The sequence below is a fragment of the Falco rusticolus genome, chromosome 9 (assembly GCF_015220075.1).
Source record: "Falco rusticolus isolate bFalRus1 chromosome 9, bFalRus1.pri, whole genome shotgun sequence".
NCBI lineage: Eukaryota > Metazoa > Chordata > Aves > Falconiformes > Falconidae > Falco > Falco rusticolus.
In genome coordinates, this window is record NC_051195.1 from 39814375 (window position 1) to 39825793 (window position 11419).

General features: G+C 48.9%; 2 protein-coding genes and 1 long non-coding RNA gene across 3 annotated transcripts in view; 2 read left to right on the forward strand and 1 right to left on the reverse strand.

The window, feature by feature from the left end:
* Nucleotides 1-11419, forward strand: part of LOC119153454 (golgin subfamily A member 2-like) — a 54215-nt gene that overhangs the window by 28968 nt on the left and 13828 nt on the right. The gene's annotated exons all lie outside the window — the stretch shown is intronic.
* On the reverse strand, nt 6648-9634 carry LOC119153458 (DNA repair protein SWI5 homolog). Its single transcript, XM_037400020.1, is given in 6 exon segments — nt 6648-7312; nt 7314-7357; nt 7817-7871; nt 7873-7915; nt 9012-9200; nt 9620-9634. Coding segments are annotated over 5 exon segments (288 nt in total). The 5' UTR covers nt 9134-9200; nt 9620-9634; the 3' UTR covers nt 6648-7288.
* LOC119153459 overlaps nt 11245-11419 on the forward strand; it is an 11283-nt gene continuing 11108 nt past the window's right edge. Inside the window, exon 1 of the long non-coding RNA XR_005106142.1 lies at nt 11245-11380. This is a non-coding gene — a long non-coding RNA (uncharacterized LOC119153459). The remainder of the gene's footprint in view (nt 11381-11419) is intronic.

Consider the following 11419-nt stretch of genomic DNA (forward strand, 5'->3'; position numbering starts at 1 on the left):
TGAAATAAAGGCAGCTGCTCCTCTTCTGGGAAAAGTACTGTGTGCCAACTGACATGCTCCAGACACTGGCTTTAAATTCCTGACGTGTTTGACAACTTTTAAAATCACAAGCTTTTAGACCATCTGGTCTGGCTGTGTAATACAGACTCTGGAAATGCAAAAAGTTTCTGAGCCCAGTTTTTAGATTAAGAAAATAGGTTTTAATCAAACAAGTTGTAAATACAAAATTGGTAGGGAGGAGCTGTCTAGCTCAGCCTGTTTTACAGGGCTAAAATCTAAGCTTTTTGATTTTAATCTCCTTCCCCCCTCCTCTTTTTTTTTTTTTCATTGAACATCACCATGAGTTGGAGCACTTTAAGGTTGCAACATGGATCATGTGGCAGGTTACTATCAGGGGAAAGGCTATGCAGAAGTGGCGTGTTAACATTTTGCCATGACTTTTTGATTTTTCTTGGCAGTTGTCAAATCAGGCAGGGAGTCTGGATGCAAAGCAGCAGTTGCAGGTGGCACTGGAGGAGAAGGCAGGCCTGGAAACCCGGGTTGCTCAGGGCTTGTACGGAATGACATCCAGATCTTCATGTCTGTAAAGAAACTTGTGTGGCAGAAGAATGCAGCCTGAGCTTTGTGTTAACACTGGTTTCTTCAGGCTTTATCCCTGAAGCAGTCACTGCCAAATTTATTTAGCCAATATGATTTTCTTTGTGTTTTGTTTTGTTTTGAACAGCTCTCAGGGTCAGTTCACCGGCTCCAGGCAGAAAGAAATCAGTATGGAGAGAAACTGAAGGAGGTGCAGAGAATGTGGCAGCAGTAGGTGCAGCAGTTCTCTGAGCAGGTAACACCAGGGGCAGCATCACAGCTGCTCTAGACAAACACAGGCAGGAGTGAATGCACCATGAACGCTGTTTTAACTTTCATGGTGTGGCCTTGCAGGTCCGTGCAATGGCAGACGAGGAGGCGGAGGAGCATATGGCCTGAGGAGACGATGACGTGGACTCCCGAGTTCAACCAGAAGACCTTTTATTAGTCCAGAACCCACGCTTATAATATCCTCGTTTGCTGTTCCCGCGCCCCATTCTAAATTATCATTGGTTAATCAATGCTGTTCACACACGTCTTGGCTACATATAATTGGTCAATTACTAAGCTGCAAATGCACTGAACTTCTTGCGTTTTTTTTCCTCTCTTCCTTCTTATCTCTGTGGGTTTCATGTTCTCAGCCAGCCACGGAGATGTGGCATCGCGCATCCGCTCTGGCCTTGCTTCATACCCCGTCTTTCTTCCAGGCGTTCAGCCAACCTTATCGTACTTTCTCTCTTCTTTAGCCTTCAAGGCCCTTCACAGGCATCGTGGCCTCCAGCACTGGCCATAAAGCTCTCTACACTTCCCCCGTCTTTATTTTGAACAGAAACATTAGAGGTTAAACTACTTTTGAATCATAGATCTTACACAGTTCGGCATACAGGGAAAAATGGTCAATATAACTACAATTACCAATAGCAATATTCCTCCGCGTGTTGTAAACTCCTGCAACCGTCTGGTGGTTCCCCGAGACTTGAAAAGATTCCGCAACCAATCTCCCAAAAGTTCCTGCCGTAAGCCCTGTGACATGTCCTTCAGTTTTTGTAACTGACTGTGAATCGACGCGGAACAGCCCGGAAGGTTCGTACAACACATTCCTTAGCGCTGTGCACTGTAGGCTACTGCAGAGGAACGAAGCTGGGTTAATCAGCACTGACAATGTACAGCTGTGGGCTGGCTTCAGGGGCGGTGGGTTGGCTGGTGTAGACAAGGTGCAGCTGTGGCTGGTTCTGTGAAGCGGTTGGGCAGCCGAGGAAGAAGCAGAGAGGGTGAGCGTGCCCTGGATGAGGCGAGACTAGAAGGCAGCAGAGGGACTGCCATGGAGAGTGTGATGGTAAAAGACCTGGCTGCAGCTGGCTCCTTTGGAGAGTGCTGCGACAGGCCACTCTCTGCTGTTCACTTGCCTTCTACAGGTGAGATCACATCCCTCCTTTCTTTCTGTCTCATGCTGGTTTCTTCTCGTGCTCCCTCAAAGTTATGTGACTCTTTGCTGCAGGTTCTCAGCTGCACGTTATCGATGTCGAAACAACCCACTGTCTCTGTTCTCTACAATTCACCCCTGTTTGTGGTTTTTGGTTTTGTTTCTTTGCTGGGTTTTTGGTTTTTTTTTTTGGTAAAAGGTTGCTTTACCATGTTATGGAGTTGTCATCCTTTTTCTTTTGTTTTCTGTCTCATGACTTAATTACCAGTTTTAGCCTTCTTTTATGTGTACGTTCGTACATTTCAGTCGGGTTCACAAAATGTTAAACTTGTTATCGGTGCATTTCCTACAGAGGTCAACATACAGGTTTATGATTATTTAGAAGAACATGCAATAAGCTATGGAAGTGTTATGAAAATATTTTTCAGGAACTTCTAATCAAATAAATGAGCATGAGAAATTGTGTTTAACTTGTAAATTCTATATATAAGCTGTTAAGGAACATTTTCTATCCTAACGTGAAAAGATAAAACCTACTTAAAAGCTCTTGAAATCTTGCCCTTGGGCGAGTGTTCCGCTGTGCCTCCATTCTAAGGCATGGAAGTGGAAGTTGCGTAGAGCAAAGTTTCACTTTAAATAACTGCTCGACTGTTATTGCTGCTTTTCAAAGAACCTGGGAGCACACAGTGAAGACTTGGAACTAAGCAAACAGCTGAATGGACACCTCTAGATTGTTACTGGAATTAAATGCAGAAGTTAACTATAAAAGTTTCTCAAAATGTTCTGGTTGCTTTGTGTTGGTTGTTTATATAGAGATAGATAGATAAAACTATACACAAACAGGGAAATAAAAAAATGCTTAAAAAAATAGGGAAAGATAATAGTATATGGTATTTATAGCTTAGGCACCTTTATAAAAACAAAAAAATAAATTGTAGAGAAACTATTACCTGAACATGCAGTACATCCACAACTCTGAATTCATACCGGTTTTGTAGTGTGATATAGTCCTGTATGAACCATAAATCAACTACGTGTTAAATCACTCTTCTCCATCGCTGTTGTCACGATCTTTGAGCTTCGTCGCAATGCCTAGGTCACAATCCTTTAGCTTAGGGAACTTCGGCAGGTGAAAATGCAAACATCTATTTCTAATACAAGTTTGCAGAATGCGGTTTAGCCACAAGACACTTGATGGAGAGATATTACGTTGTATGGTGTATAACCTATGAGAAGTGGGAAAATGGTGTTCCTGAAAGAAAACGCTTCACTAGATCGTTACTTTGGAACGGGTTTTGCACTTGCTATACTGCAAGAATACCCTAAGCAGTGATGTATCTTTGTGGACTTTGAGATATCTGTGTGATTAGGTTTAAACTTAACACGCAACCTGATTTCAAGTACAACTCTAGGCACAAGCGTGGGAAAGAGCATGCTGTCAGGACACAATCTTTCTCGCTTACAAGGTATCAAAGGGTATGTTACTCAAGTTAAAGTCTAACTTCTACGACAACTTCATTTCCACCAAAGGAGCTGCAGTTACGTACGCAAACTACTGCAGCTCAACTGAAGTTTCCCTGCTGCAACAGAGTACAGAATGCTTTTCCCACCGGCCTTAAAGGTTGTGGTGGTGGGGATGAAGGTGTGACAGATACTTCTAACCCAAAACAAATGTTCAGCTGTGTTAAATTCACCTGTACACAAAGAACACGTTATTCCTTCTGAGGCAACAGCTGAGGATTTGAACAGTCTCTTTTCACCTTGAGCTGTTCCCAGTTTAGAGGTTACGAAAAAAAGAAATAACTCAAAAGGTATTCTGTCAATATGCTGATGCAGTTGCATGCTAAATTCTGGTCACACTGAAATAGAGCTATGTTCTAGCATTCATATATAGGTAGCACTCCATTACAACTTATGAACAAATTCAGAAGTTCATCTTATCTCACATTTCTTGGAATTCGATCAGGTTGCAGTCTTATTAAAGTCACTGTGTTTTTTGGTTTGGTTTGGTTTGGTTTGGTTTGGTTTTTTAATGCAACCAGAGACACTTGACCGTAACAGAGAAGCCCGTATTGACATCTCTGAGCCCGGACACAAACCACAGCTGCACGTACCACCAGGCTCAGGGCAGAAATCATTCACGCAGTTGCATAGCTATGTACCGCTACACGCATGCAGACACCTATTTGTCACTAGATAACCGTGTTCATCTTTCCTCCTCTCCTTCACAATACCTAGCTGTTCTCTCATCTCTCGTTAGGTCAGCCATTCCCTATTTTCCTCTCCTGTATATCTCTTCAGACGTTCTCTATCCTCCTCTTTTTTGCTTGTGAATTGCGACAAGGCAAAGGTTGTGTGTAGCTGGGTGCCCGTGACCTGATTTATGTCACACTCAGCTAAACGCTGAATACAGGACAAAAAGGCATAGGAGACGTAAGGCAAACATCAATACGGGGGTTAAGGCGATTATAATAAATCCTGGACTACTTTTGATCCACGGCCCAAAGTTTCCCAGCCGTGAGAAGAGACCAAAGGCCTCCCACCCCTGGCTCTGCTGCGGATCTTTGTTTTAAGTTTTGTATGCTTTTGTGGATTGATTCATGGTGGTCACTCAGACTGACGTAACGCAACCTATCAAAGCCTTCACACCCTTGTCCCTGCGCTAATAATAAAAATCAATAGCAACTCGGTTCTGTAGCAACATACGACGGACAGAATCGACACCTGTTAATAAGCCAGGAAAAATAAGAAATAGTATTGTAGCATTACTTTCTTTAGCAAGCCAGCAGCCTTATTTACGAAGCCAGTTAAGAGCGTGCACTATTCTTACAGAAGAGATTAGAGAAGCAAAAACGTGTCACGCTGCATTCCAGAACTCAACCTGGGAGTTACAGTCTGCTGTGAGTTCTGGGTTATAACCATTTGACACGTGTTGGGGTTGCGCCTGTGCAAGGGCTGCGATGCCCATGTTCACTTTTCATTGGCATTATCACAGCTAATTGTTTTAAAAGCAACCCTTGAGCTTCCTCATGCTCGACTTGTTGTTGCAAACTATTCTGAAGCCGATCAATAAAGTTAGTCTATGACTCTCTAGGACCCTGCAAGACCGTGGCGAAGGACGCACTAGAGGCTCGCCCAGACTCCCGTATCCCCCTACCCGGACTGCCTTCGTAGCCATCTCCTCCGTCTGCAAATAGCTGTCCCTGGGATGCCTTGCCTGAGTCACAGGATTGGTCGGCACAATTATTTTCTCCAGCCAACGGCTCACAGTTCACAGCAGTTCCCCGATTAAGCTTTTCAATCGAGGCCACTACACATAGCTCGCAAAAACCAGATAACCACATGCACTGCGTCGGCGTGCGTACCACACAAAGCAATGACTTCCAATAATCACGTGGTGTGAGTGTATAAGGCTCTGCCATCACTCCAAGAAGGGACACAGCAAATGTGTTATGGATCCCCCCTTCCCGCACGGCTTTGCTTAACCCTTTAACAGCCTCGTATTGCACAGGCTGCCACTCTGCAGGTTGATTTGGCTGACAAAATAGTGAACGTGCCATGGCGCCTCCCAAATGCCCTCGCTTAAGCGCTTCCCGCCTGCATTCCTGCCACCGATCCCTCAGACCCCCTTTCACCCTCCCCGAACATACAGCCAGTGCATCAGGGGGAGGAGGAAAAAGGTCTAGCTCCTCTTCCGGGTCTATAGGACCTGGGTCCAAAGGTTTATCGGTGTCAATGGAATCATTGTCCGAGTTGTCCTGTTCCCGCGCTCGGTCCTGTGCTGTGAGGGTCGCTGCAATCAGTGACAGGAGCTCTGGGGGCAGAGGAGGTGTGGAGGGAATCGCCGTCGTCGACGGTGTGTTGAGAAGAGCCGCGCTGTCTGGGGGATTTACAGCCTCCCCTGGTTTAGCGCCGTTAGTAGAATTAGCCCACGCTTGGCAAAAGAGGAGTCAGAATTTGCCAGCAAGGCGCTAAACACATGCCTGCCACGGAGTCCCCCTCCACGGCAGCATCACACAATCGCCTGCCGACTGCTTGCCAGGCAGGAATTTGCAAAGTGCCATCAGGTGGAAAGTCCAGCACTTTGTCACGGATCCATTCTAGCAGAGTCACTAGCTGCGGACCCATCATCACGTTCTCTAACAAAATTTGTGTAAAAGGAGAATATAGTGCATTTTGCGTGACAGTTTTCCGTAGTTCCTTAATCATTTCCCAGTGAAATGCCTGATACTGGCCCGGGTGTCTATCTTGTAATATCACGGGAAACGTGTGCGCTCCCTCTTTCATACTTTCCAAGCGCACTCTCCTCCACCCCTCTGTAACGCGTCTGCCGATAGCATTTTCATCATCGCCGCTGCTCCCCTTATTACCGCTCTGCCGCACCACTCGCTTCCTCCTTACTTTTGACTGTTCCTGTTTTAGCCGCAAGAACGAAATGTGCTGCTCCAGTTCCTCCAGGCTGTAGCCTCTGTAGCAGTAAAGGTAATTCGGCACCTACCCATTACTGGGTAGCGCTGCCACACCGTCACCATTGAGAGTCCTCAGAAAACATTTGAGTAATAGATGTTCCAGTTGTCTCAGATTAGAGGTTAAGAATTTGCTCCCAGGTTCACGCACTGTTTTATAGGCTCTTCAATAAGTGAATTCCTGAGAAATGTGACAGCTGCTTTATTCAGACAGGACAGTTCAATACAACTTCACCTTTTGCCATTCACCACAGAAATGATACAGAACCTCTAGCTACCCGAGCAGTTAAGTACAAAAATGCAGAATACCCAGACTCACCCAGATGTGATCATAAAACAAAACCAACCCCCAAGCCACCACAAATTCAGCCTTCTTCCCTTGCTGCTTCCGAGGGTTTTTTCTTTTCTTTCAAAGCAGCTATTACATTGCACGTTTGCATGCCCTCGCTTCCTCTATTATTCAGTAACCAAACAGCCCCTGGATGCTGGAGAGAAGCAAGGTCTCCACGGGAAGAGTCTTCACATCAACCTGAATTACGGCCTTTCCAACAAACGAAAAAAAAAAAATACTGTCCCATCAGACAGGAGACAAAATCATCCAAAGTCCTACATCCCTTTCCCACAAGCAGGACACAGCTGACAGATTCAACAGCTTTCACGTTGTAAAGCTGCTCGGAAATAAGGCTGTTCATGCACGCGCTGTTGCAATTCCACACACAGCTTCTGAGGCCACCTTCTGTCCGTTCTGAACCAATACCACACCAAACCGTCACGGCCCAGTAAGTGTCAGCTTTGCAGGACGGGGCAATCTTCAGGTTCAATACTAGTCGCTAAGCTCCAGGTCGTATGTATTCAGGGCAGAGCTGCTTTGTAGTAACCCCTCGGATAACAGCTGGAAAAGAAAGACCGCTATTTTCATTACAGAAGTATCAGACCAGTCAGAAAAGTTGTGTTTTCCTCCCAGTAGCCCCTAACTCTCTCACAGAACCTCCCATAGCTAAGGAACCAACCTAAGGTTTTGCAGCTGCGCTCTCTGCTTGTCTCAACACTCTTTTAAAGTATATGAAGAGCAAAACTGACAAAAATTGGTAAGACTGAACAAAGTTTGGCAGTACATAACACAGACTAAAATAGCAGTAGATGACAATTCTTTCGCATGTTCGGTTCTAAACACATCCTGCGAAAATAACGACAGAAGTGTTTGTGCCTGCACAAGTGGCTGGGCAATGAAAGCCCTAGAATTCAAGAATCTTTAAAACAAGCTCTGCCTTCGTGGCGTAGTACCTTCTCTCTCTCTGTCTACATGAAAACATTGACTGAGTTGTTCATCAACAGTTTTCCCCTTCCTTACCCAGTTTGCCCAGCAGCATCTGCCCAGCATCTTTAATATCATTGTACTCATGGAGCGAGCAGAGAAATGTGCTGCTCCAATTCCTCCAGGCTGTAGCCTCTGTAGCAATAAAAGCAGAAAAGGTCAAAAATGCCGCACGGCGAGTGTTGCCCCTACTGACCCAGCACAGCAAGGAGATTTGAGACGCTCAAGCCTGGCACTATCCAAAGCAGAATCCGAAGGCAGCAAGTACAGTTGCTGCAAGTCATCAACACGAAAGCTACAAATGAGTAGACCCTCATTTTGAGTGGGGTTTTTTTTGCCGCATCGACTTACAAAAAAACCCCAACCCACCCGAATTCTCAGAATCAAGTAGGAACAGGAATAGGCTGTGGTGAATTCAGTTTATATCTGTATCTCTAATCTGTAGCTAGTGAAAAAAAAAGGCGTGGTGGTAAAGCAAAAAAGCTTTGGGAACAGCCTTTGTTGCTCTGCCGTTTCCATTCTCTGTACTACACATGACCTTAGAAAATAACACTCCTTTGCAACAAATAACCCACAGAGATACCCTCTCTTTAAAAACCAAGCAGCAACTTGATCTCAAAAGAGCTGCTAATAAGCAGCTGCCACAGTAGGTCATAGAAACCACAGTTAAAACAGTTGCGCTACCCTGTAAGCGGCACCCGTCTCTTTCCAGGCCCTTCGCTTGCCTGGGAAACACCTCTGCTTCTTGAACACCAACGTTTAACCCACTCGCTTCAGACAGGAAATAGACACTTGATCGGGATGGAACAAACAAGGAAACCGTTTCATCCGGGGCTAAACCGGGCAGGTCATACAAGCCACAATCTCAATTTTAATTCTCACATGAACAAGGCCTTCTGGTAGCATGATGTGTCATAGCATCACGACGGTTAAAACCATTCATTCCCAGTTCACAGGTAATTTGCCTCAGCAACACCTGGGGTAAAGTTAAAATGCTCCTGTCCCAGCTCCTAGTGAAACCTGGGTTTGCTTTACCAAATAAAGTGGAAAGAATTCTCCCTTAACGGGTCCCATAAATCAAAACAACGCTGTAATCAACGTTGCACAACACCACGATAAAAACGGTGGCGTAAGAGGACGGCTTTTAGCTCTAAGCCCTAGACCGTATTTTTTTTTTTAAACAAAACCAACTGAGGCATCACAGCGGACACTGAGCTGGCCAAGGACGTACTCGGACAAGAATTGTGCAGTTTCCTGGTCTAGAGCAAGGTCTTTCTGCTTCAGCTCTTCGATTTCATACTGCAGGGCTTCTTGGCTGGTTCCATTAGGTCGGCAGGACGCGGGACGGGGCATCTGTAGAGCACAGGAGACATTTCACGCTACCTCAGCCCAGGGGAAGATGCTGCGGTGCTGGGGGGCACTAACCAGAAAATCCTCTGATGTGTCTGTCAGTGGATAAAAGAGGAGAAAAAAGGGAAAACGTGTCTCCTGGGCAGGGAGGGGGGAAGCTCAGGTAAAAGACTGATGGGTTTCTGTAACGTTGCCCCGCCCCCCATCATATTCTACGGCGTTTTGTAGATTTACAGCGTCAGGTGACAATAAGACCGTAACCCCCACAATTTCGGTGTTCAGAGGCGCTGCCAGGACGAGGCAGCGCCGGGGGGCGAGGCCGGCAGCTCCGCCCCAAGAAAACACACCCCCGGCCGTGCCGGGCCGGGCCGGGCCGTGCCGTGCCGGGCCGTGCCGGGCCGGGCCGGGCCGTGCCGTGCCGTGCCACAGACGGCGGCCGGGGCAGCCCTGGAGCAGGGCCCGCTCCCCCCAGCCCGCGCAGGGCCTCACCGCGGACCTGCAGCCGGCCGCGCCGCTCCGCCGGCCGCCACCGGAGGCCCTGGCAGAGCAGAGCGGCGCCGCGTCAGGGGCCGGGCCGCGCCGCCTCAGCGCAGGCACGGCCCGCGGCGGGGGCGGGGAGCGGCTGGTACCGAAATCTCGGAATGAAAAACTTGCCGACCCCGATGTGAGGGAGATAAGCGGACACTTCTTTATGGACGGCCGGGTGCGTGAGTGAGTCCTCTCCCGACCAACGCACACCGAGCTTCGACATCATACAGCTCATCTAGGACTGAGTCATGCATATGCCGTAAGTATTCATGCATGAACATACTGTTTCCCCAAAATCATTAACAGACTCTCGCTTCGTATGTTAATCAGCTTCTCAGTCCTTCGCGCCTGCGCAAATCCTTCCAAGAACTGTGGGCAGGGGTCTGCGGGACGTGGGCAGTGGTCTCTGGGAGGAAGGCCGTAGGTCTTCCTCATGGGGTACTTTTCACCTTTTGCCTGGTATGTGATGGTCTTGCAAGTCTGCAGTGTTCTTGTCGGTCCGAGCTAATGGATGTCCTTGTCGACCATCTGGTCCTTCTGCTTGTTTCTTTTACTCGCTCCCTCTAGATAACTTATAAACAGGCCCCTTGTCAGAGAAAGTTAGAGAAACGGACTCCTTCTTTCGCTAGCTCTTTCATTAATTATTTCGTTCAAACTATGGTTCCACGACCTGATTACTAGACCTACATTCTTTGCGTATTTATTAAAATATATTTACCCGTAACTGATTGTCCCCATTCCATGCCATTTCTTTATATCACTATTATTAAAGTTCACGGTTTCTCGGCAGGTAGCTACGAGTTGTTTCATTCGGTTGCTCTCAGTCCTTGGCCGTGGTACAGGGCTGTACAGAGGATTCCACAGCAGCTTGTGTGGTGCAGCTGCTAGTTCCACTAAAATATATTTCTTATTCCTCTACAGTTCTATGAAAATGATTTTATAAAATCAAATAAGGTTAGTTAATTGTAACCGTTAGCAAATCTGTAACACGGGGACCCGGCTCCTACCGGCCGGGCCCGGGCCGCGGCGGGGCGGGCGCGCTGCGACCCGCGCTCGGCGGGACCCGCTCGGCCAGGGCTGCCGCCTCCCGCCGGGCCGGCCGGGTGCGCGCGGGGCCGGCCGGGAGCGGCAGGCGCGGGCGCGCCGCGGGGCACGCTGGGAAGTGGAGTCTCCCAGCGACAGGGCCCACTGTGCCGTCAGCGCCGGGGAACAAACGTCTCCGGGAAGCTGCAGGTGAGCTCTGGGTGGGGCACGCCGGGCAGCCAGGTGTCACCCGAGCAGCGGGCGGTGCGGGCTGTCACCCGAGCAGCGGGCGGTGCGGGCTCCAACATGGGGAGCAGGCACTGCAAGGTGGCACCTGCTCCTGAGGAGAAGGAGGCAAAAGCAGAGTTGCCGGGCCCGGCGGGGCACGGACATGGGCCGCAGCCCGACCGCGAGCCCGAGCCGCCGCAGCCCGACCGCGAGCCCGAGCCGCCGCAGCCTGGCGGCGAGCCCGAGCCGGTGGAGCCCGGCCACGAGCCGCGGCCCGCCGACGAGCCCGAGCCGGTGGAGCCCGGCCACGAGGCGGGGCACGGCGATGGGCCGGGCCTCCAGGGCGGCAGCGCAGGCTGGGCGGGCCCTGGCTGCTGGCGCCGCTGGTGGGCGAAGCTAAGGCGGCGCAGGCGCGGGGCGGCCGTGGCGGGCGGCAGCGGGCAGAGCTGGCTGGCGGCGGGCAAGGAGAAGGTGAGGGGCGGCGGTGCCGTGGATCTGCCGGGTTCGGTT